This window comes from Colius striatus, chromosome 3 (assembly GCF_028858725.1).
Source record: "Colius striatus isolate bColStr4 chromosome 3, bColStr4.1.hap1, whole genome shotgun sequence".
Classification (NCBI taxonomy): Eukaryota; Metazoa; Chordata; class Aves; order Coliiformes; family Coliidae; genus Colius; species Colius striatus.
In genome coordinates this window covers 86,791,801-86,818,245 of record NC_084761.1, presented here as the reverse complement: position 1 = coordinate 86,818,245, position 26,445 = coordinate 86,791,801, and the positions used below count along the sequence as shown (strand labels likewise).

Here is a 26,445-nt window from a genome sequence, read left to right as displayed (position 1 = left end):
TGTTTTGATGTAATAAGGGGAAGAAGCAATGATATTTGGCATGATTTTTCCAAGAAGCTAGCTTCTGCTTTGGAAACAATATGTGTCAATGGGCACCAATTATTAAAGATTTGATTCTGTGAATTTGTAATTTTAGAAAGACGGAAATTATATGCTTTATTGGTGCTCTGATACCACACCTGACTTTTTGTTTCCATGTTGGCTTCATTTCTTGATTATGCTTCATATTCTGCCTATAAACAGAACCACTTTCTTCATTGGGAAAGAAAGAAGTTCTGGAAATGAAAACACACAAATTTCTTTAAAGTTTAAGGTCCTTTTGAAATAGAGACTTAGACATATGGGAAAATGCCACACTACTATTTTCACTCAGTCAATTGCTTTGGAAGCCAGACATGTACAGATCTGCATAGCGTGCAGGAGGGAAGGATGGAGGGAATGCAGGAAAGAGAGCTAATGACTTGCAGGGAAGACCTAACAAACAGATCTAACTTTCTGTCTTTTCTGAAAGGAGACAATAACAGGGAAAGACTTTTTAAAGACCTTTTATTTTTAACAGGGTCACGAGGAGTAATAGACATTTAAGATGCAGTGTAAGAATCCAGGGGTTTTAGAAGGATTGTTTTTCTCATTTGCGTTGCTCTTGCTGAAGCTTTTAAGTAAAATGACTAGTGATATACAGTAATAGTTACCCTGAGTGGTTCAATGTGTGTTCTCACAGACAGAAACAATGCATATGGATGTTGCCTTCCTTCAATTCAGTGAAAGATGAAAAAAATTGAACAAGTATGCCATTTTGTATAACTCAGTATTCCTCCAAAATGTCAGAATATGTTTCTTGTGTATTAGAAATGCTTTTAGGAAGTCACATTCATTAATATGTTGTATTGAAAACTGCCTTTCATTTGCATGCTTTATGTACAATGTGACTGATTTTAAATTACTGTAGTCCTAGCATCTTAACCTTATTTATATATGCCATTATGCAGTTTGTTTTCCTGTGTCATTGTTACTATGTTTCATTGTTCTGTTTCATTTAAATTTTCTTTGCTTATCAGTATGGAAATAACTAGTAGATTTATGTAAATAATAAGCATTTGTTCATTTGCAAATTTATCTATAAACATCCATTCCTGATGGTGAATATGTAAGTGGCTTAGCTTTGTTCTGGCATCATAAAATGGTTTGGGTTGTAAGGGATCTTCAAAGACCACATAGTCCAACCCCTCTGCTACGGGCAGAGATGGGAGTGTCTTACAGTTTCCTGTGGAACTGGATGCCCTAATGAGAGCATTGAAAATAAGTGCTGTCTCCTGCAGGTAATTTTCAATAGCCAGACATACTGTTTGGGGAGAAAAATAAGTAAATAAATAAATCTATTTTTTGACGTAAAGATATGTTATCTGAATTATCCTGGAATAGAGTAACAATACCTGTGCAATAAAGAGTGCTTCCGATGGTGTCTGATTCAGAGCTGTTACCTTTTCCATGGCTGTAATTATTGTACTCTCCTACCAAAATAATGAAGTTCCCAGAACTAGTATTATTTCTTTTAATTAACCCTTTACTTTTCTTTTAACTGTGGAACACAGAATCTTGCAGAAAACTATTGCTTTATTTACTTCATAGTAAATGATAGCCTGACTATTAATAGAGATTTCTATTTTTTCTGCACAAGTTACAACTCTGGCTTAGTTTCATATTAATTGAATGCATTGTATAACTACAGATCCCAGCTTTCTATAGCACAAATGCATGCAGTTTAGGAATATTGTGACAGTGACTGTTATCCTGCTGCTTGGTAGCCTCCTTTTACCATTTGGTATGCATGTTTGGATTGCCACTCAAGGTTAAACATAAGTCTTTCAAATCTCTGCCTCTGACTTGACTTTGGATGAGAAATGCATTTATAGAGGACATATAGAGACAGTCATTGAGATAGGGATAGTAGAAAGATGTTATTTGCACATGACTATGCATGAAATATAGTGTAGTCTTTCTGGTATGTTGTAATACGTAAAGAAACCTTTCTTCTTTTATTTTTTATTTCTTTTTTCTTTTTTCTTTTTTTCTTTCCTTTAAGTTAATATCTAACCCCACTTTTTCCAAGTGTTGCTTTCCATGCAGCCTGCTGAGTATTGTTTTATAATGAGGATTCATCACAGTGGGTATTACTATAATAGCCTACAAGATCTTTCCTCTATGTCTTCTCCAACTCTTACAGTCACTGGCCTATATTTTCTGAAGCACCTGAGATTGGGGCCTCTTGAGTACATATGATTTTTCAGAAGGCCAGTTGTTTTGGCTCATCTAATAAGGACTTTCCCATTAAAATATCTAAGAAGTTAATAAGTCAAGGTGTTCCCAGCATAAACAGAAAATCTCTCTGATTCATTTTCTATCTGCTTATAGAGTGCAGCAGACGAGTTATAGAGTATTCTGGGGTGGCTGGTGAAAGAAAATAAAAAAAGAGCTAGCTTGGATACTGTTCAGTTTTACTTTATTCCCTAAAACTGTGAGAAACCGATTGCACATCCCCATAGTAGATTTGTGTATGCACACATGGCCTTTTTCCAGCCTTCGTTCCTAGTTGTTCACTGAAGAGAGAAGTGTCAGATATGCAGTCTTTGTTTTTGAGTATTCAGAATGCCTTTTTACCAGTGTTTTAGAAAAAGCTTCCTTCATGACTTTTAAAAGTGTGGTAGCACTTGTTAATGAATATTTTATATTGATATTCCAGGTGGGTAAACTGAGAGAGAAAATCCAAGAGGTTAAGCAAGAAAGGGAGCAGGAGCAGCACAAGCACACTGCCTATGTTTCTGAACTAAAAGCCAAGCTCCATGAGGAGAAAATGAAGGAACTTCAGAGTGTCAGAGAGCTACTGATCCGGCAGCATGAGCAGGAGGTAGCAAGAATGGTGAAAATCAAAGATGGTGAAATTCAGCGTTTGCAGTCAACAGTCAATGTCCTGCGGGACGGGGCAGCTGACAAAGTGAAGACAGCACTGCTGAGCGACGCCAAGGAGGAGGCTCGCAAGGCTTTCGACAGTGAACGGATGAAGTTGCAACAGGAGATCTTGGAGCTGAAATCTGGCAAAAAGCAGCTTGAAGAAGCTTTGAACAACATTATGCAGGCGGATAAAATGAAGGCGGCTGACCTGCGCACAGCTTATCAGTCCCATCAGGATGAGATTAATAGAATAAAGCGTGAATGTGAGAGAGAGATCCGCCGGCTGGTAAGTTCAATAAGTGATGCGTGCTTGTTTCTCTTTAGAGAAGGTAATAATATATTGCTGTATGTGTCCATAAAATCAAACCACTCTTTTGCAGTGACATCTTTCACCAGTGCCGGTTGCTACAATAGGCAACTATTTCCACTACTATCTCCTCCTTATAGCAACGATGAACCTTGGCTCCATGTCTAGCGCAACCCAGTCCAAAGCTTTATGTTCTGCCAAATGAAACATGAGTGAACCAAGACTTTCCACTATGAATTTTCTGAACAGATCAGAGAAATAGAGTTTCCCATTGCCATTTGCTCAACTGTAGTTCCTTACAAAGTTCCATTAACCAAAAGAGTCAGGCATCGCGCATTTGGCAATGCAAGAACACCTTTGTGAGATGGCAAAATTAACTTTTCAGAGAGCTTTTGTAGTTATATTGGAGGAAACAACTGTGCTAAAACAAGAAAATGGATTTGTTTCTTCTGCATCATTATCTAGGTCATTCGATTTTAAGCATTGTTGCCTGGTTTTATTCTGGAAAATTTCCATGTTTTTTCTATTGCAGGAGAAAAGTTAGGGCCTAGGCTTTTGTCATGCTTCATAAATCCTGGGAGTTCTACACAGATGGCAGACAATGCTGTTTGTATAAAATAAAAAAATCAGTGATGTTTCACAATAGTGGGTGCTCCAAATATTTCAAAGTATTCAGCTTTGTAAAATGTAAAGAATCTAAGAGGTCTACACAGTAGGATGTTTACAGATCATATCATCAAATGCTTCTTTTTGATACTATGGTATTTTCCATGTATATTTATATATCTGGTCATTAATCTGCCTAAACTAGCAGTACAATAGCTATGCAAATAAAATGTAAAATGATAATAAGCATAATATTTATCATGTATCAAGAAGTATAGACTGTAAATATAAAGAAACATCATTTTTCTTAAGAAAAATATTTGATTAGCTTGTGTTTATGCAGGTATGTCCTCCTATTTCTGGTATTTCCTTAGGAAAAATGATGGTGAGGACAAGCTTCAGATGTGTAATATCTCTTTAATGGTGGTAATTTTCTGTCTGAGACAATGAAGTCTTTTAGTGCAGTTAATATTTATGCTTGAAATTGGACGTTGATCAATTCTCAGGGGTATAATTTCCTGGATTAATTAAAGACCACTGCAAAGATTGAAGTTTATTGCATTTTTTGTTCCATACTATAAATGTAGAATTTTAAATAATCATGACTATCAAGTACAGGTAATTTTTAAAAGTGTTAAAGATGAGAACAGATTGCTATATTGTGGCTTGTTTTCTTCTAGAGAACAATTGCTAAATAAATTTAACCTTCTCAGAGAAGGTTACCTCACCAATGGATGGTGAGGTCAGGCACATAGTGGTGCACCCCAAAATCTGTCATCCCAAATTGCCCCACTAAACACACCTATGTTGTGTCTTTGAGTAGCGTTGTAAAAAAAAACCACTTAATTCTTCTTTCAAGAGTAGAAGCTTTTCAGCCTGCTGCAGTGTGGAAGCAATGAAGGAGGGTGCTTAGGGTTTTCTGCCCAGCACAGAGAAATCCTGTCAAATTTAGAATTTTGTTGGAACCTCACTGGGTTTCCATTACTCACTACATCTAAAACTTGATTGCATTGGGAGAGTATGTAGATAACTCTTGTTTCCTATTCCCACCCCTGGAAATGGTTGTATCTTCCCCCCTGCCATAGAAGTACAGGGGGAAAATATTAGGAGCCCGATGTTGCTTTGTAGTGCCTCAGCTCCTTTCACATAACGAATTTCAGTTTTTTCATTAAATTCTAAGGTTTGTGTTTATGAAAGAGAAGTGTCCTAGGAATTCATGGCAATTGAGGCAGTTGTTACTGTACAAGATGCTCTTTAAATCTAGGGCAAGGTAAAAAATACTTCAGGGTTCTTAGATGCTACCCTCTTCCTCTGGGAGAGCAAGTAGGATTGCTCTCAGAATCAAATCATCGGGATATTTCCCTCTCCTCTCCTCCTTCTATTTTAATTAGTGCAAGGGTTGCTTGCCTTCAATTCCAGATTAACCCATCTGCTGCAGGTTTGGGGTACTCGGTTTGTTTAGTTTCTACCCTGTGGGATGAAATGCCAAGGATATGGCAGCCAGTATTGCTAATATTAGCACAGTTCTGTAACTGACATACAAGAAATGTGCTTTTTTGATATGTGTGTTGTGTTTTATGGCACTATTAAGAAATCAGCATCTTTGCTATTAGTGGCCTAAATGGGCTGGCCATACTGTAATTCAAATTCAGATAGAGTAATTCAGAATGCAATATCTGATTGTCTTGTCAGACAAGATGATTTATTTGGCATTTTAGATCATGGATTAGTTTTGCAAATGTATTTCACAGAAATATTGCAAATAAAAAAAACCTGACAACAAATCCATATTTTGACTGTTGATTATAATATCAATAACAAATTTGAGTAAAATTTGGCTCTTTTTTTGGCTTATCATCAAAAAAGTAATGAGAAAGGAAAAAAGCAGAGTCCATTGTCTATGAATATATGGATACAATTACATTGAGTACATAAACATCCATGCTTGTATTGTAAACATGTGAGTAGTTTAGAAATGTGATCAATCAATACTGAGTTTGTCTCCACAGTTTTGAATTGAGCCATGAAAAATATCCATTAAGCCTCAGTACAAATGAAATTGAGTGGGGAAGATCCTAGACCGTAATAAGCTCTTTGGCAAAAAAATACAATGCATTTTTCTCAGTGCAGGATGAAATTATATTAGAATTTGTCAATTCCTGTAACTGATGTAATATAAGTGTGATATAAATGTTTTCATTATGTTGACGTGGATTTCTTTTTTCCCCTCCTAAAGGAAAATATATTCTTGTATATATACATCGACACAGTGTGCTGGCAGCTAAGAGACTGGAAGTAAAAATAGCTAGTAACAAACTGGGGAGACAAATCAAGCAGATGTCTTAAAAGGAAGGAGACGGCTTGGAGAATAAGAAAGCAAGACCAGCCATTACCAATTTTTTTCAGCCAATATTTTCTGAGTAGTTGGGTCTGAACAGTTGTATTATTCTGTCAATGTAGCACGGAAACTATGCTGACACAGATTCAGAAACAACAAATACATTAAGAACTAACAAATATTGGAGAAAAAAATCAGAAATATAAAACTGAAAAATAATCAATACAAAGGAAAAATATTAAAACCTGGTTCTAGGAAACTGGTTTTTTTTGCAATAGTGTACAAAATCATAATTGTACTTCTTGTTCATGGAGCTTCAATATAAACAGTTCCCAAAGTAGATATTCAGCCAAGGGCTGCATAGACAAATATGTATATACCTAAATAACTGTGTCAACAGGCTTCCTTTTAAATAGCATCCCTGTAAGCAGTATATTTGGTTATTTGGTTTCCTTCTGAGGCCTAGGCTGGTATAAAATAAATTTAATCCAGATCAGATTAATGGTGAGGAGAAGCTGAGTTTATTAAGTTGCATTTATAAAGTAGCTTGTAAAAGCAAAACTGGAATAAAGGGCATTTAATATTTTAATCTAAATATGTTATCACAGGGGCATTACCACCATCATTACTTGGCTCAGCCTTGGACAGTGGGTGGTTTGTCTTGGAGATGGCTGGCATTAGCTGTATCAAATACAAAAGAAGCTTCTAGCAGCTTCTCACAGAAGCCACCCCTGTAGGCCCCTGCTACCAAAACCTTGCTGAACTATATATCTTAACCACAAAATCATTGCAAAAAAAATCACTGATTTTATTAGGAACCAAATAATATACATGTATCACACAGTATACTAGAGGAAATAATTTTTTTTTTTCAATTGCATTCTCAAGTAACCTCAAAAAAAATCATCTAATAAGTAATGTGATATTAGTGCAGATTTGTATTTTGAAGGAAAAAAATAATTTTGCTGTTAATATAATGAAAATAAAACAACTGTTTTCAGTAGTAATTTTTCAGAAGTTCCTGATCAACCATGATTTATGAAGATAGGTGCACTATTTAAGTGTCCTTAGTCTCCTTAGTCCAAATTATGTAGTTGCATAAATTAAAAACTCATTCTAATGTGGAACTGTTGTATTTGGTGTTTGCCAAATGGAGTACATGAAAGAACATAATTCAAACTAATATATTAAGCAGTTTTTAAAGGTAAGCATCAAGCCAGTTTCACTGAAATGTCTATTCAAGGAAAAAAACCCCTTATGGAATATGTTTATGTACCATTTATACAGTGATTAAAAAAAACCTCTATATATTATTTCAGTTTAGTGTTTGTGTAATACTGTATGACATTATTTAAACAAAAAGCTTCTGAAAGACTGAGGGTAACATCTTTTTAGAACTAAGAATTAGATTGTTCCAGTTTAGGACAAAACCAAATTTTATCTCAAGTCATTCACAAGTTAGTATTTTCTAACACAGTTAGAAAATCCCTGCACAGTTCTTAATGTGTCTGTTTGTAGGTCCTGAAAGTATTAGCCTTGGCACTTCAGATGTGAACTACGCTATTACAAAATCACAAAAAAATTTAGATGGTGAGGGTCCTTTCAAAGTCAGTTGATCCAATGTCCTACCTGAAGCAGAGCTGCCTTGAAAGTTGCATCAGATTGCAGTGGGCCTCCTCCTGTTGAATTTGAAAATCTCCAAAGCTGGAGATCCATAGTTTCCAAGACAGCCTGCTCCAGTGCCTAGTCACTGCAAAATTTCTTTCTTCTACCTCTTTCTGTAACCTTTGTTACAATCATCCTTTTGCTGTTCATCTCTCAGAAATGTCTCATTCATCCCTATATCCTCCTTTAGACAGTTGAACAGATATCTGCATCCTGCAGTCTTCTCTTTGGCCAGCTGAACAAGCCGAGTTTCCTCACCCATTCCTTGAATGACGTATGCTACAGCCCCATAGTGATCTATCTTACTGGCCTTCCTCCAGTTTTACAGCACTTGTGCCAGTTTGTCGATATCTTTTTTTGTGCCAGGGAGCCCAAAAGTGGATGTGCAGCTCCTGGTGTGATTTCACAAAGTGTTTAATAAAAGGCTTCTGTGTCCTACTGGCTACACTCCTCCAGATTTGTCTCAGAGTCAAGTTAACTTCAATCACTGCAAGCTCCCACCACTGCCCCATATCCAGCTTGCCCTCCAGGACACTGAAGTCCTCTTTCTCTTTATTTTATTATTTATTTCTCTCCCTTGCAGAACTGCCAACCTTCATTAGTGTCTAGCCTTTTTTTGTTGCATGAATTTAAACACTCCCAGGGGCAGAACGTTGGATTTGTCTTAGGCAAACTTTATGAGGGTTTTTCAGAAACATGAGAAATAACACGAGCAAAAGTTTAACACTCCACAAAACCCCTCATTAAATCCTTTGCAGTGGTGGCAACTATTTTCTAATAACATTCACTTTCTCCTGCATTCCAGTTGCTAGGATTTTACCATTTTAAGTCAGTAAAATTTATATCTTTAGGTTACATTCAGCAGTGGGGGTGATGCAGAGACCTTTTGTATCTGTGGAAATCCTGATCCTCTGCCACGCTTAGAAGCAGGTTGAAGCCTGGCTTTTCTCACTTTACCTGTGCAGTGTCATATATAGATGAATTTTGATTCTTAGCCAAAATCTTGAATTTTAAGACTGGAAAGCTGAGTTTTGAATCATCTAAGTGTGTGTAGTCATGTGTAGTTGGGTGGAGCCTACTGTAGCATGCTTCTTATCAGCCTCTTAAACCCGTGTTTGTTTCACACACAGCTGCTTGATATCAAATTCTAGGCTGCCTGTGTGAGTTTTGCCATCTGTTAGGGATGCGTATTTCAGCTGCATTCCAAGACTGGGCTGATCTCCTGTGCAGACCCTTCCACCACCTCCAGCATTTTCTACTTTGCTTTCTGTGCTCTGAAGATTTGTACTTGTCCTCTCAGAGGCTAACAGGGCATCCAGGCCTTGTTTATTCCTGAATCAAACAAATCTAATAAATCCTTATTATAGTACAGGCCCAGCATTTTGTATTTATTCTTAGTATTTTCTAAGGACTTTATAATGATAGGTGGGTCACAAATCTGATTATATCTCTTTAAAAAATATGAACCAATATTAAAACTCCACAAAAGTTATCCATAGTGTGTCAAGGACAAGAATGTCCTTAAATTTGTATTTCTTAGTCCTCCTGCATTTTCCATGTTACTTCCATGTTATTGTTCATTGTAGTTCAGTCTATGGACAGTTGTAATAGATAACAGAAGACAATCAGTAGTACAAATCATAGTCAGCTACAGAAATGCAAACTAGTTTTACGAAAGATGTGAGAAAACCCCAATTGGTAAGTTCTGGAATTGACTGCATATATGGTGTTTCTTGTATAATTTATCAGAACTTTTAATATATGCCTTACCTTTGAGGTTTTACACATTTTAAAATAATAAGTGCGAAAAGCTATTGGAACTTCTTTAGATAGATGGCCATGTCTAGTGTAGAGAATGCTACATATAATGCAAGAATATTTTACTTCCTCCCTCCAGGTGGGCTTTCAGCTTACTAAGTCTTACTGTCCCTTTATAAATTTAGAAGATATAGATTCCATTTACTTATATATTTGTTTATTTCAGTAGCATCTCTTTTTTGTTTATCCTAGAAAATAACAATTTATAGGTCAAAATATCTCTATTTTTAGTGTTGAGCCTTTACTATAAAGTTTAATTCATTTTTCTCTGGAGAAGAGCACTGTAGAATTTTTTTCTGCAGTTGGCTCGGAGGTAACTTTGATATGGATGGGTAAAGAGGAAGGTCTTGGCAATGCAGCAGCTTCTTTTTCCACTTTGAAAACTGAGTATGTTGCTGCCTTGATAGATCTAGCTTTTAATTGCCTGGGAATTTCTCTTTCAACTTTGTGAGAGGCTAAAGTTACCCTAAAGGTCTCTGACTTTCTTTCACTGTAGCTATTGAAGTGTCAGATAATTGGCAAGGGATACTTTTTCCAGTGGCTGGCTTGATTCTCTTTCATGTTTGCTAAATATTTTAAAAACACTTATTTTTGCTCATTTCTCTTAGCTTTTAGGAGGCAGTTAGATACCTGTTCTTAGGAAGCTGTGTAATTTTGACACAAGCTATAAATACTAGCTCTTCATTGATATAATGCTGGTAATTGCTGTGTTCAGCAGCCAACATTTGACAGCACAAAACCCATTCATTAAGAAACGATACTTTAGAAAGCTGTAATTTTAACTAAGAACTCCAAAGTTGTTGATGAAGTTATGGTGATTTCTCAATAATTTTCCTCCACAGCTGCTTGTGGATGATCTTATTTTCTTTGAAATTGTCTTTTGGAAGGTATTCTGCTACTTTTCTTCTCAAAATGTGTAATTGAAAAAGAGTTCTAAACTCATGTTACTCAATTCCCTTCTTACCACAGATATTTTGCACTGAATTGTATCATAGTTAATGGCATGAAGAAAAATGTGTCTATTCTAAAATACTTTAAATGTTGTGTAAAACAGAATGTAAAAGAGTTTGTGTGACCCTGCTATATCTTGTAGCTGCAAAAAAGAAGCAAATTTGGTTTAAATTGAGAACAAATCTGAAAACAAAGCAGCCCGTTTGAAGCAATTTCTGGGATAATATATTTAACGTTATACCTGTGAGCCCAGAGCGTGGACTGCGTTCTCATTGTGATAAATATATTGGAAAAAAAGATGGTCTCTACCATTTGTTTCTTAGCGAGAGGTCTCAAATGAGTAGTAGCACAGGAAAGAATACATCAAAGCAGGGTCAGGGGATTAATGCAGTCAGCTTTCAGTTGCCATGTGTTGCTTGTTTGAGGTAGGTTGAGCCACAGGTGCAGAAGCCTCTTACAGGCTCATGGCATGGCAGACCGTGCCCCATGCCACCTGGACCATGAAGGGTTGAGGAGCACAATGGAAAGACATCTGCTTGCTCAGCATCAGGTCATGAATCATCCAGCTAGAAATGATGCGTCCAGGTTTATTAACTTCAGCTCAGCGTTGGCCTTGACGTCCGTGCGTCACTTCCATCTCTATAGTCTGCTTCCTATGTCTTAGGTTCTCAGGGATTTAATTCTTAGATGTCCCGTTGAATGACCAAGTAATAGGTCATGATCTCAGTAGTGTAATTACTGTTAAGTATTGACAGATTTTTCACTGTTTTCTTTTGCATTTTAGAGGTGTCACGCGAAAGGAGAGTTAATAAGAGAAATTTGAGGAAGGGCAGTTGGGTAACTAAACAGATATTTGTGAAATGTCCCTTGAAGCAGAAATAGCAGTGAAACAGCAGAAACACACATGAAAATGTGTGACTGCTTATATGACAAGCTGGTACTGAGGATGGCACATTGCACCCTAGTAGTAGATAAGGGATGAATGGTCTTCAGTTAGGCTAAGAGCACCTTTGACAGTGAGAGTAATTTTTTGCTGTTTGATGTTGTAAAAAAACACCAAAACCAAACCAGCTTAGAGAACCCAGAGATGAGAGTTTTGTGGTGGAAAGGAGCATCATTAACAGCAGCATTCACGTTGGATAGTGAGCAAGCAGAAAGGAGAATGCCGCAATAACTAGGGCATGATATAAGAAATCAGGTAAAACTCTACATGTGTGTATGATTTTTAGAGCTGATAGGCAAAAAATGTCTTCAGAAATAATCAAAGTGCACTTGAGAGAGCAAAAATTAAGAATGATAGCTATTTTATATATTGAAGTGATGAGTAGTTAGGAGACAATTCCCTAGTGATGAAAACCAGACATTAAAAAGTATGAGAAAGAAAGGGGAAAGTGGAAATTCTGGATACTGTCTGGTGGATGATTATGATAGTAATAAAGTATAGGGTTAAAGCTTTAAACTGGAGAGGTCGTGAGGGAACCATTAATTGTTATTTCACTTAATAAAAGCCAATGATGTTCAGTTTTTCCACAGTCATCATAATGACAATTTGAAGATATCTTAAAACGTGGATGTGCATATGTATGCATATATATATGCATATATGTATAGATATCACATGCATATATAGAGAGAGAGATGAAGACATTTCTAGGAAAAACAAGCTTGCATCGGTGGAAAAGTTGACAAACTTTTACGAATACAGCTTCTTAATTAACCTTAGGACTTCTGTACCTGAAAGCTTGTTTTTTTTTGACTCTGATACTTGGTCTAATAAAAAATATTCCTCCTCTTTTAGACCGTATGGATGCCTGGACTATCTTGGCTATGACAGGGTTGCTTGTGCAACACATACTTGATCAAAACAGCAAGCAGCAAGAAACATAGATTAATCTGTTTTGATTTTAATTTACCCAATTGAAGACACTCTTCTCCCCACTAAAATAAAGAGTGTAATATATGATTTTATTACATAAGGCTGTTTTCCTTTATGCTACCTATTTTTCTTCTTCACGTCACCAAATGTAGCAAGAGTTGGAGAGAAGAGTATTTCTCCAGTGATACAGAACTGGCATGGAGACTTTGTGTAAGCTTTACAACTATAAGATTACGTAAGACTAAGCTAAAGTCTTTTGGAAGTGATTGACCTTTTTTCTCTGTCAGCTTATGTTCAGTTTAAACCTAAATCATATCTCTATTTTTCCTAGTCTCGTACCTCCTTTTTCTTTGCCTGCCTGCCCCTTGACCTGCCATTTCTCCCACATGGAACTGAGGGATGTTATATCCCTGTAAAGTATTTCCATTCTTTTTCCATGCTCCACCTGCACCCCTTCCAAAGTAATTTTTATTCTGTGATAAGAAAGCAGACAAGTAGGTTTTCTTTGTAGTTTGTAGATCTGAGGAAAGATGGTAAGTCTTTGGGTCAAGCATTGGGGTAAATTAAGAAGACTGAGACATTGACTATGAGGCAGTTATATTGGAGAAATCAAAGGTGAAACCGTCTCTTTGAGGAAAGAATTGTATTGTGCCCAAGGCTTCTGGAACAGAACTTAAACTAGAGGCTTTACTGCTACAGTTCTATTCATTTTTATCAGTTTGTAATTAGAAATTCTCATTTCCGCTACTTTGTGCTTGTAAAAAAGTGCCATTGCAATGCTGTATATACGTTCACACGCATATGTTTACATGAGTAAGAGATTGTCTAGTGCCTACTTGTAACTTAAAATATAAGCTCAAAATGAAAGTATGTGCAACCATTGCTATCATATTGCTATTTTTAATCAGTGTCCTAAAGGTTTTTCCATTTCAATAAAACATGGGTTTCCATGTTTCAGTTTCCATGTTTCCATGTTTTTTCAAATGGAAAACATACATTTTCCATTTCACTGAAACATTCTGAAAGTTTCACCACATGTAGATGTTTTATGGCAGAAAAAGCAGTAGTAGGAAGAGCAGAAGGGAATTATGACTATTTTCCTGTCTTCCCCTAACCACCACCCCAAAGCTGTGCCCTTTCATGCCATTTCTTTCCGCTGTATGTGAGCTTATGTGCTTTGATCTATGGAACTATGTGTGAAGGGTGACATGGGTGTGATTTCACTGGTCACATCTGTTTGAAACAATCTTTTCTGCTGTGTTTAAGCAAGGAAAAGGCTGTACCAAGATTTTTACTTTTGTTTTTCTTTTTCTTCCAACTTAAACACTTATGTCATATCCTTTAAGTTGTGAGAATATGAAGAGTGCGAAATGTGCTACTAATTGGGTAGCTAAAGTCAAGGCTGCCTGTGGAGCCTTGGTTCTTCCTTGTATTTCTTGCATGGATAAATTCCTAGAGCAATTACATAGACATTCACTGTGAACACCTGTGTAATTGAAAACGAGACTGTTCACAGTATTTAGTTACATGACACTTTTTCTTCCCAAGCAGTCCCTAATAGATCAGTGTGTATGACAGATAGTATTCAGTAAATGAGGCAGCTGCTTAATTTTTGTCATTGCTGTTCACTGCACAGTCCCTCTGAAACTCTACATGTTGCAAATTGTTCCATTAATAAAAACTGCATTCTTTTCTTGCAAGTCCTTTTTGGTATACTTGAATGTCTCACAAATCTGAATTAAGGTACTGGTAAGTATTGTATCTATTTACTGTGTGGGGACTTGAGACCCAGCAAACTTCCCAAGTCAGGAATGAAGTCTCCATCAGAGCCAATCTTCATTAATTTCAGTTGCAACTTAAAAGTAGTTGAGACTAGCTTATTCATTTCAAACGTGACCTTTTTGTCTTTGATCATGACTTGGTTCAGCAATGCCATCTTCTGTCATGTAGGTTATGTGCACAAAGTAATTTTGTGTGCTTTGTAGGCTGTGAAAGGAGAAAGGCAAGAATCTTAAGGAAGCAAATTGTATCTGATTGTGTAATGTGGTTGTATTAATCCTGTACATCACTCAGACTTAACTATGTTACTTCTAACATTTCCTTTTTTCTTTTTCTTTTTTCTTTGTGACTTCACATAAAGGACTTCTCTAGATGCAGGACTGTAATGAAGATATGATTTTACTTTATTTAAAAAAAATATTATAATAGTCTTATTTCCAAAATTCCATGGGTTTATTTTGGCCAAGAAAATATTTTAATAAACTGAAGGAAATAGAGCATAGTTATATTAATATATTGTTAATGGCTAACAGTCTTGTTAAGAAAACTGTTTCTATAGTAACTGCTGCAGATTGTCACTTCCTCAAACATTTAGAATAGCATCAAAGTGAACTTAACACTGATGCTGTGGGGGAAAAATCCTATGAGAGCTGCAATAGATCACTGCTAGCAGTATGCTTTATTTGGTATGAGGATGTATGAACCACACAGTTCAGTAACCATAGAGGGTGTTTAAGAACTATTTATTCCCAGACTTTATTCCAATGCTCTGTGTGCATTTGCTTCTTTTCCTTCTATAGAAAGATTAGTCCTAATTTGAATCTTATACAAAGGGCAGATAATATACATAGGTATGCTTGAGATTTTAAGTTTATATGTGTGTGCATGTATATACTACTAATTTTTAAAGTCTTTGAAGAGTTTCACCGGTGTGATTTTTGCTACTAAAGAGCAAGTCAATATGGGGCAAATATGTGCGGCTTGCTTTAAGACAAAGTCCAGGTGACTTTTAAAGGATATGTTTGTCTTATCTTATACTAGCCCTGTGTTTCTTCTCTGAAACATAATGAAAGAAGATTCTTCTGCCTCCAGAAGTGTGTATCTTCAGATGAAGTGGATTATTTCAGTGGCTATGTATTCTATTTCAGTGTATGCTTGCATCTGTTTCTCTTGAGTTGAGACTGCACCAAGGAAACTCGTGATCAAATGAAGGCTGAAACTTTTTCAGGAGAAGGGGAAAAGGCTTTAGAGGAGCTAAATCTTCATTTTAGCAAGCACAATTTGGTATAATTCTGAGAGAAACAAAACTTTGTTTTTGCAGATTTCTGTATATGCATCCAGTGAACGCTTGGAGATGTTACAGAAACTTCCATCTTGCTTTATTTTTTTCCAGATGGATGAGATAAAAGGCAAAGACAGGGTGATTTTGGCTCTCGAGAAAGACCTTGGTGTCCAGGCAGGCCATACACAGAAACTGCTTCTTCAGAAAGAGGCTTTGGATGAGCAGCTTGTCCAAGTGAAGGAGGCAGAACGATACCACAGTAGTCCCAAGAGAGAGCTTCCTGCGGGAGTGGGGGATATCACTGAGCTGATGGGAAGCCCGGTAAGAAAACTGTATTTTCTTCAGTGTTCAAGACAAGGCAATTGCTGTCTGAGCATTCATAGTGGTTTTGTGGTTACTTGTAAAATACTAGAAGGACTCATTCAGCATAAGCAGCCTTGCGCTGCACTGTGTTGTTTCATTGGTGATTTAGAAACTCCTTGGATCTCTTGAATTTCAAAGAATATTGAAAAACATGTGGGTATAGAACTTTTAGAATATATATATTGAGTTTCATCTGTGCATCCCAGTATTTTCTTAGGCATTTCTTTCATAACTTTATAAATTATTGTAATCAATGGCAAATAGATATTGTACTTTTCAAAAACCGCCATGTGATTTTAAGCTGTCCTATGTACTGGATTTTTCTACTTTTAGCTGACAGTAAAAAACCTGGTGAGAAGTAGTTAGTAACAGGTGAAATATTATTTACCTAGCTTCTTTAAAATAATTGTTAAAACCTTTGCATACATTTCACAAGTATTATGTAGCATTTCCACAGGATATTACTGTTCAGTGTTTCAGCTAATTAAAATGTTTTTCAGACATGGATATAAAGAGTCTATTTTAAATTTACACATCTTTTTGCAAAGGTAATTTTATATATCTCTATGTTTTTGATGTAAAGGAACAGCATTTGGATGAACGAGATGTGAGGAGATTTCAGTTAAAAATCGCTGAACTGAATGCTGTAATAAGGAAGCTGGAAGACAGAAATACTCTCTTAGCAGATGAAAGAAATGAACTGGTAAATTAATTAGTAATAACACAGATGGTGACTGGGAGGGCATCTTTATAGTAAAAGATTTAATGTTGGATTGGAAAGTCAGTATTATAAATAATTCACAAATTAGTCCTGGTTGGACTCAATCAATTATATCTAAATATAACAGAGATTTCTAGAGACATTCACTTTGTGACTCTAGAAGATGTGGATGGAATCTCTCCTGTTCCAGAAAAGTAAAACTGTAGAAATTTATTTTGGGGTAATCAAGTTGTAATCAAATTGACTGGTAGCTTGCTGTGTCTTTGTGTAGTGATGTTGTGCAAAACATGAATAACCTATGTACTCTTTATTAATCTTTTTGCAATTTGACATTGTTTGTGCAACATTGTTATGCTAGCTAGGAGTTAAAAAAGGTTTCTTGTGCTGGAGATGAAAAATCTGCCATATCTCAAGGGAAATCTCTTAAGTAAATGAAATTATCCTAGGAGTTACAAAAGAAAGGATGTGACAAGAATTTTAAGAATGAATGTCATTAGCCTGCATTACTACTTAATTACTTATACTGGGATTGAGGATAGAACTCCCATTGACTGCAGTGGGAGGTGAGTTTTAACAATGAGAATTTTTGCATGTCCTCTTATGATGCCTTATTTCTAGCGGCAGAGATTTTTCATTCTAATCAGATGGAAAACTTTTGTCATGCAACATATGTATCTTATTCTAAAATAATGCTATTATCAGTGGTGAGGGTAGAAGAGGAGAGCACTCTTGCCATGTGTCAGTGCTGTAGATAAATGACGCATAGACATCTTCCTCCTTGCTATGTCTTGCTTAACTCTTCACTTTGAGATACTAAGGGTTTGCTTTAGGATGAAAGGACTTAATTTAATTGCAACATCTAAATGTTTATCAGAAGGGCCAACTTTTGAAATCTTCTTGTCCAACATCTTGACTGAATCTAGATTGGTTAAGTGAATTGAACAGTGCCAGACTAAAATTGGATGTATTGAGAACATAATTGTGTCTTTTTCTTTAAACATTTTGCCCTTAAATAGTAAGTATAACAAAATTGATTCCTTAGAAAACATTTAAATTTCTTGAGGTAAGAAGAAAATGCATTTTAGTCTCATACATACAGTTGGATCCATACAATGGATACAGTTCTCCATTGTTCCTACTTTAAATAAGTGTTGAGTGTTTGTTGTTTTGGGGATTCACTTCCCTCCTCCTTTTACTGCAGCAGTTGCATTTCTCTGCTCTATACTAAAGAACATCTTGCCTTTTTTGAAGACTGCACTACATAAAGATGGGCGAATTTAGCCTTTTTTTTCCTGTGGACATAAGTCACACAAAACATATCTGAAGAATGCTGAAGTATTGTAACATCTATCTTTCAATGTCCTTCAGTAAAGTGCTTTTCTTGATGCTTGACCTAGAGGCATGAGAAATATATTTTGGAAAAGATATGGAGAACCTTTTGTCATATTGTGAGATGTCATTACATAAAATGTAATATCAATAAGCTCATGTGATTAAGAACTGTGAAAACTATTTTTCTTCTGAGAATGAAGCAGAAAACTAAAAACTAAGTGAAAATATCTCAGGAGAAAGATTACCTTTTTCTCATTTCCAGTTAAGACTCAGTAAAATGAAAAATCTTTTGATTGTAAAAAATAGTTTTTATACAAACAAAACAACTCAAGGATAAATAAAATAAAAAAGTGAAATATTAAGTACAGACAAATGCAAGAAAGGGCAGTAATTTGCTTCACATAATTGCCTGACATCATAAAACCACAGGAACAAAATTGAGCAGCTTGAAAATGTCAGCGGAATGCTGAGATTGAATCTGTGCCCTCTGGCTGACTTTCTCATTGCTCTAATTACACATTAGGTACAGAGTTTGTAAAGTAGAGTAGGAAGAGTTTACTCCTGCTAAGGGATAGTGAGAAAAACTACCCTAGAGATGTGGTTGCTCAAAAGAAGCTTTTTATATGAGGAGATTAGTTTATCAAGAAATCAGTTTTATGGATCATCATAAGAGTTTCCCAAGAGCAGAATCCAGTGATCAGATCTAGTGCTCCTGTAGCCTGTACAAAAATTATATTTATTTGTTTGGACTTTTGTAGAATCATAGAATCTTAGAATGGTAGGGATTGGAAGGGACCTTGGTAGTTCTCACTTCAGCAGTAGTTTATATCAGATGCCACTTAACAAAAGAACTAAAATTTCTGAATCAAAGAAGTAAGTGGAGGCACATGGATTTCTTCTTTTCTACAACTATCAACTAAAGCACAGATAACTTTATTCCTTTGCCATTTCCAGCTGAAACGTTCTCGGGAGACAGAAAGTCAGCTGAAGCCTTTGGTAGAAAAAAATAAGAGGATGAGCAAAAAAAATGATGATATGTTGCAGTGTATCCAGAGAATGGAAGAGAAAATTAAAAATCTATCAAGAGAAAATGTAGAATTGGTAAGTAATCATCTCTGGCATCATTATCTAAGAGCACATTGCACATAGTTACTTTTGAGGTGGAAGTGCTAGTGAGGCTTTTACTCTAATATAGACATTTCAGAGTCTTCAGCCAATGCAACTGAATATTCAAACTCTAAATTCTGAGTGACATGTGCCTTGTATTTTATCAATTCACAGTGATTAAGGGAAAGGATTACAGATAGATAGAATGTGTTTGGAGGCTATAAAAATATAATGACTAAAAATCAGCTTTAATAAATACTGCTTTTATGATTAGAAGTCAGAACTGAATTTGAGTGCAGGTGCCAAAGGCTCTGCTATGTTAGATTGTTGAACAAGCTCATTTGTTGGCGAGTTTTGTTCCAGACTCTATTCTTTGTTTCTATTTTAAAATACCACATGTGAGAATTAAACACTGAGGCATTCAGAATGTGTAATTTTGTGTTGTTGTTGGAAGAGACCTTGTGTTGTAGTGGAGTGTATACTGATGGGTCTGAAGAATTCTTCATGACATCACACATGAGAATTTCCTACTGTTCCAGTAAGACACTTTAAAACATGCTATATGTTTGTTTTTTTAAAAAAGGATTTTGCTTTTTTATAGAAAGAGAAGTTATCTGCACAGCCAGCACTGAAGAGGCACACGTCTTTGAATGACCTCAGCAGCACACGGGAAGAGCAAGAAATTGAATTCCTTAGATTGCAAGTCAAAGAACAGCAGCATGTTATTGATGATCTCACAGTGGTAATGTTTCTGACTGGTATACACACATGCATGCACACACATCTGTAGGGAAACGAAAGATTTGAGGTCTTCAAGACCTGCCTGGACACATTCCCATGCGACCTGATCTAGGCGCACCTGCTTCTGCAGGGAGGTTGGACTAGATGATCTCTAAAGATCCCTTCCAACCCCTACCATTCTATGATTCTATACTTTTAACTCCAGTTGTTGTAGTGATACAGAAATAGTTCTCTGGCATTGAAAGGTTCTTTTTCTTTCTCGGGTAATGAATTAATTTCTTTGGAACATGTATGAGTGTCTGTATTATAAAATATTTACCTATTCTGAGCTGTTTTTGACAAGGAGTGCATCATTCCATCCACCTTACAAAACTATCTGTAAGTAACTGAGAAACTTGGAGGAAAGGACACGTTTCAAAACTTAATGACTGAAATGTGTTGGATGTAGACCTTGGTGCAAACCCAACCTCTCCCTTGATCTAGTTCTAAAAGAAAGGAACATGCAGAATGGCATTCATTTCACCTAATCATTTCTAACTGAGCTGGCCACACCAGCTGTGCTTAAAAGAAATTAAGAGAAATATGCATTCATCCAAAGGTAGCAGCATACTTTAAAACTGCACAGCTGCTACCCTCTGACTGTGAAAACTACTGAAGATGGTGCTTATAGATGTTTACACTGTTTGATCAGGACTCCTTTGAGTTGTGTTAGAGTCGTCTAGTGCTATTTAGTGCAAAGTACAGTACACCCTTCTGGTGCTGGCAGAAATGACATATCCTCTCTGAGAGACCACTGCCCTTTTGGAGCAGCATCTGGAACTCAGGCAGACTATTCTGGAGCATCTCAAAAGGCAATATTGACTTCTGCAAAATAATAAAGTAAATTTAAGATCATTCTGTATATATAAAACAAGGAAAATATTGAATGCCACCTTGTAAAAAAAAAAAGAAAGATCCAAAAAGATGAAAATCAAATGCTCTCTCCAGAACATTGTCTGTAATCTCAGCAGGTCCTCTGAGATTTTGACCCAGGATTTCTCTCTGTATTCTGTGCCAAAAATTGATGTATGCATGCATTCTCCAGTGTCACAGTGTTGCAAGTAGTATGATGTTACTCAGACACTATAATATAGGGTCTGATTCACAGAGCAATGCTGCTTTACCTTCCAAATACAGCTGTACAGGCAAGAACTATGACTTGATACAACCTCACCTATATTTCAGTGTAAAATGAGTATGGAAGGACTATCTTTTTACTGTCTCAGACAGTAATCTGAGGAATTATATTGTATCCTGACTTCGGTCAACTAGTGTTAATTTGTGTTTAGTGTGAAAGTAAAATAAACAAATATTTTAAAATATGGTTTCTTTTTTTTTGTTTTGTTTCCTATTCACAGATACTTTTTCTCACTCGCAGAACTAAGTTAAATTCTTAACTAGGATATTGCTTTCGTTGGCAGTACAAACTAAGTGAAGCTTTGTCTTCAAGATGAATTCAGTGGAACTTTGCACATTCATTGTGCTTTTCACCCGTCTTTTATGGCTTAAGACATACCTCTACAGAATGCAAATATATCATAATTATCAAGAACTACCCACATGTCACATATCTGATTAATACAAGTCATCAGCTTACTTCCAGCTGAGACCAATACGATACACAGAAATAAGAACCATAGTCTTAGGCAATAAGGTTGTCTGAAATGATTAACATTGTCATTTGTAGGGTATATTTGATGCTGTTGAAACTGCATAAACTAGACTTCTCCCACAACAGTGATTTTTTGGTAAATTTTAAAAAAGAAAGCTGTCAAGACAAACTCAGATGACTGCAAACGATGCTAGTGATTTAGCAAATGGTCTTATTTAATTGGCATTGCTCTGATCGATTGATATATTATTGAGGCAGTAAATTTAGCAATCTTCTTACAAACAAGGTGAGAATCAGGAAAAATTTTGGAGATATTTCTCCATTCTGCACTGACGTGAGAGGAAAGTCCAACTATTTATATACCTGCTTGTGATACATGACACCCATATTAAAGCAGGCACTGTGCCTTAACCAGGTACCTGAGGTGGGAACATTTATCTCCAACACTGTCTAAGATTCAACTCTATGGTTTCAATTTTAGCTTAATATATTATTCTACAGCTTGAAATACCTACTCTGTTTTACCTTGGCAGGCTTTGCTTTTCCATATTTTGAAAACCACATCTATTAAAGGTGCTATGTGACTTGTGCTTTTCTTTATTAATTGGTATTTACCAGAAGCTTTTTACTTTAATAGTGCGCTGATAAAGATTAATATTTTTGTTGTGATTTTCACTGGGAGCTTCCAGTTTCTGAGATGAATATAAAGCAAATAACTCTGAATAGAGTAGTATAATTCAGTGAGCAATAACTATTAGAAAAGCCCTTGGAACTACTAATGTTTTTTAAAAATAGAGGTACTGGAATCAAAGATGCAGAGATAAATAAATAATAAGGAAAAAGGCAAGGAAACATCACCTGCCTCCTTCGTTTGTGGGGTGATTTTTGCTTGCTCCTTTGCATTTTTACCTTCTTTTCCTCCTCTTCTTCAGAATTCAAGGCAGTATTATTGTACTTAAGTGTTCATAAACGCTGCATTTTTCCAGTTGCAATTGCCTCCTGTTAAAATATTCTTAATTGTGGTCTCGTTTCAAAGCCACAATAGAAAAATGACACCAAGTTGACACAAATTGAGAGCGCCTTTGGATTTGAAGCTTTTACCCTACAAGAATAAGTCACATGTAATACTATATCTCCATATTTGTGCTTGCATATCAAAGTATGCCTGATAGAATTACTTGTGATTACTAAGGCTGGACTCATTTTTGGCTACCAACTTGTTTCTTCAGGATGGTTGAACACTGGAGTGAGAATGTGAATTCTGTTTCCATAGTGAGCTTCCTGGTAAAAGAGTCAAAAGAACTGTCAGAAATCTGTGCCCAGTATTTAACAAAGCCTTTTCTTGCCAACTTCTCATCAATTATGTTAAGTATATAGCTGAATGTTTGCTTGTTAAAGGGATAAAGTTTCAGTACAGTGTGGTGTTACATCAACATGGTGTTATTCAAAAGGATGAAGACATTGTCTTTATGTTGACTCCACCGTAGGCTTAAGGAAAATGTTAAGGATATTTCTTTGTGTTAGACATATAGAAATAAGTTTTAAAGTATACCCATACCAAAATGTTCTCTTTTCTTCTAGGAAAGGGAGCGGTTATTGCGGTCTAAAAAACAGAAGAGGAAAAGTCTGAAGCCTCCAAAGGTGAGCAAACTTTAGGTTCCTCATTTGTTTCTGTTTCAAGTACTGACTGAAATTAAAGCTCTGTTTAAATTAATGGTATAATTGTGTATACTACCCTTGTTTTCTCTGGTGAGCACTTGCTATTTTTTTCTCAGGATAATTCAGAATCTGCAAGATTGTACTGCAAAGGAGTGTTGTTTTGAGTTTTAAATAAGCATATAATTACTCTTTTAGCCACTGCAGTCTAAATATTCAAATGTCTTGAGGCCTAAATGATGTAATGACTTGAAACAACTAACATTTTTCAAAGCACAAATCCTCATTCCTTTTTAAAGTAAATGCACCCTTTAAACTGCTTGTATGAAATTACTTCTTAATCACAACCGAAAACTATAATTTATGCTAGGGATGCTATTGAAAAATTTCTGTATGTGATATATAAACAGCAAGAACATTTTAACTATTTTTCTATAGTAATTTTTTTGCTTTAGAATCCAAATGACAGCAGAAAAAGATAGATTGTAGAATTAGATTTGCTTCAGAGTGTACCTTTAGAATTTATTGTTAACACATGCTTTAAGTATTTAATTTTGCTGAATAACGTTTTTCATGAAATTAAGTACTAGCACTGGAGAGTATGAGTGGGGGGAGAATAAGGTGAGCAAGAAAAAATGAAAGTGAAGAATGGAGAGATAAATATAATCTATTTAGTAGCTTAAGATACATTCTGTCATAGATGGGTGCCTGCCTGTGTGTTCTGCATATTATATTCCTGGTGACCTCCAGGTGGAGCTTTCTTATTGCCTGCATTCTGTAGTATGTGTATTCTGGAAGATTTATCCTTTAGGGTTCTCTGTTTCAGTGGTGATTTCTTTGAATTATGCTTCTAATAATGACGTGTCTTTTACATGTGAAGAAAGAAAAATTCAGAAGTACCAATAAATCTTGCATATGTTTATCTGTTATGTAATGAAAGACTGATAGATGCCAAGTATCTCTAGAGTAACCCTGAACTTTCTTGTAATATACCTGGAATTTTGTGTGTTGAGAGTGAGTTTAAAGGCAGGACATAAAGATAATTCATATATGTAACTAATACTATAGTTTTTATAGTCATCTCTAATTATTAACCCTTATTCAAATTTAAATTAAGTATTTGTAAAGTTCATAGTGAAACAAAACTAGTTTATGTAGTTTCTTAAGAGTTGATAACTAGTGATGCTATAGGCTGAACACAAAAAAATTATCAATTTATGTTGTACGAATTTTCTGTGCTAATAGAACTCTGTCAGACTTGGATTCTGTACTCTTTCCTTTTACCTATTTTCTCTTGAGCAAGCTGCTCCCTGGTGATATTTTCTTCTCTTCCTTGTTGACCAAAGCAAAAGTTGAACAACCTGAGAGTCGCAGAAAACACGCATGATACCATTAAAAAATGTGTGGTAGTGATATTCTTCATGTGGTAAGAATACTATAATTGGGGGGCTTATGCAGAGGTTACTACAGGAATTCTGTGCGTATGATCAGTAGAGTTAATAGGGATTTGCTTTTTGTTTGTGATATGGTTTATACACCAGAAAGAACAAATTAATCTGTAGCAGACATTGCTCCCACTAGTTATTCCAATTAGAATTTTATTCAATTCTGTACCCTCAGGAAAAGTGGAACTGTAAAATAAAAGCAAGTGAAAAAAAGAAAGTTGTGAGAGAAAAATGAATGGGATGATACATGCTCTACTAGTTATATTCTATATACTATACTGGTTATTATCTACAGATATATGCGTATATGGTTTCTAAATGTGCTAATTCCTTAAGGAAGGAAAGAAGTAATCAACAATATATTTGTGTTCCTGCCAATATAAATAATGTATGTTATTAGTGTACCTATCATTGTAGAAGCCTGTATGCTATTCACATGTACATGCAGTGTTGACTTGGAGTTTAAACACTATTGTTGTTAGCTTCTAAAAATCCAGTCCTGGCATACAGGCTGGTTTCTTCCCCCACTCACTTGTGTGGTCCTGTGGGGATCAACATCCTCCCAGAAAGCTTTGTTTTATATAGTTTTCTATCATTTTTTTGTTATCTGTGTAGAGTGGGCTGCTTACCCAGATGAGCTGTTGGGATTGTACTATCTTCATACTCTCTGTTTTTACAGTCTATCTCAGAAATTCAGATGCAAACAGCAGAACTCATCTAACCATGCATTTGCAATACTTTGTTAGATGTCATTGATGGAGATAAGAGATAGACATCTCACTGTGAACAGAATACTAAATGCTGATTGTTCTCCTCTGGAAGTAGGTATCTAAACAGTCCATACAAGTTTTGTCTTGAAATTGCCATGGACTATAACAGCTATCTAAGATGAATTGCTTTACATGTAGACATGTACATTGCAAGTGTGTTTCTGTCTATGACCTCTTCAAGATTTTTATATTGTACAGATGATAACCTATATATAATATAGCACACAAAATTATGGATGTATCTGTCCTAACCAACCACTCAGCAGGAGAAATTAATGATGTAAATACTTGGCTTTGCTTTTGCAAGTTTTGGTAAATGTAAAATTAGCATTAGCACAGTGAATCAGCAAGTTTGGCTGTTACAGTTGAATCTTTTTCCAGCTTTGTCCCACTTCCCTTGAGAAAGTGAAAAAGGAAATAATGGATGAGAGTTAGGTTTCATGAAAGTAGTCTGATAAACTCAGGCTAGAAGATATATAAAGGTTCCTTTTTGTTCTAATAAATGGGAACTTGGTGCACAGGGTGAAGACAAACTCATCTACTGCTGTAGCTTCTAAGAAAGGGATATTTTCACTTCAGAATCCTTAATTTTTGAGGTACTATGTCTGGACAGTGTCTATGTTTGTTTCCTAGTAAGAGTATCTTCCTGACAGTGATTCCTGTTATCAGGAAGAGAATCCATGGCATGCCATCCACCATCTTTAAGACAGCTTATGTGAATGATCTGTCAGGGTAGTCCGATAGTCTTCACAGCCCAATTTGGTCTAAATAATATAATTTCTGCTCAGAAGCTTATGAAAATACCAAGATTTAATTTTGTTTTTATTTGCAATTAGATATCTGTGTTATTTCTGGAGCTCTATAGATGCACTAGGTTACTGTTGCTAGTGTAGCTTTGACAGTGCTCTCTTAATTACCAAGGGAAATAGGAGTCCATAGAACAGCACTGGCAACCCTTTCGGGTTCCCTGAGGAAGGGAGCAGGGGAATAGGTTTTTATAACCTCTGTGACTGCAATGTATTCAGAAGAGTAATATAGTGAATCTGTATAGTCAGGTACTGTAGGATAGTTTTTTCTGAAGTGAAGCA

The 26,445-nt window shown here is 35.8% G+C and overlaps 1 protein-coding gene across 15 annotated transcripts in view; it reads left to right on the top strand.

Moving 5' to 3' along the window:
• Nucleotides 1-26,445, top strand: part of LOC104555463 (janus kinase and microtubule-interacting protein 2) — a 211,451-nt gene that overhangs the window by 68,908 nt on the left and 116,098 nt on the right. For 11 of the 15 annotated variants that reach the window (XM_061992934.1, XM_061992935.1, XM_061992932.1 and 8 more), the window contains 7 exons: nucleotides 2,741-3,235; nucleotides 15,683-15,892; nucleotides 16,518-16,637; nucleotides 18,942-19,088; nucleotides 19,696-19,836; nucleotides 23,068-23,127; nucleotides 25,334-25,408. In XM_061992934.1, coding sequence (XP_061848918.1) covers nucleotides 2,741-3,235; nucleotides 15,683-15,892; nucleotides 16,518-16,637; nucleotides 18,942-19,088; nucleotides 19,696-19,836; nucleotides 23,068-23,127; nucleotides 25,334-25,408 — 1,248 coding nt within the window. The remainder of the gene's footprint in view (nucleotides 1-2,740; nucleotides 3,236-15,682; nucleotides 15,893-16,517; nucleotides 16,638-18,941; nucleotides 19,089-19,695; nucleotides 19,837-23,067; nucleotides 23,128-25,333; nucleotides 25,409-26,445) is intronic. The other 4 variants (XM_061992947.1, XM_061992945.1, XM_061992941.1 and 1 more) reach the window with 2 other exon arrangements.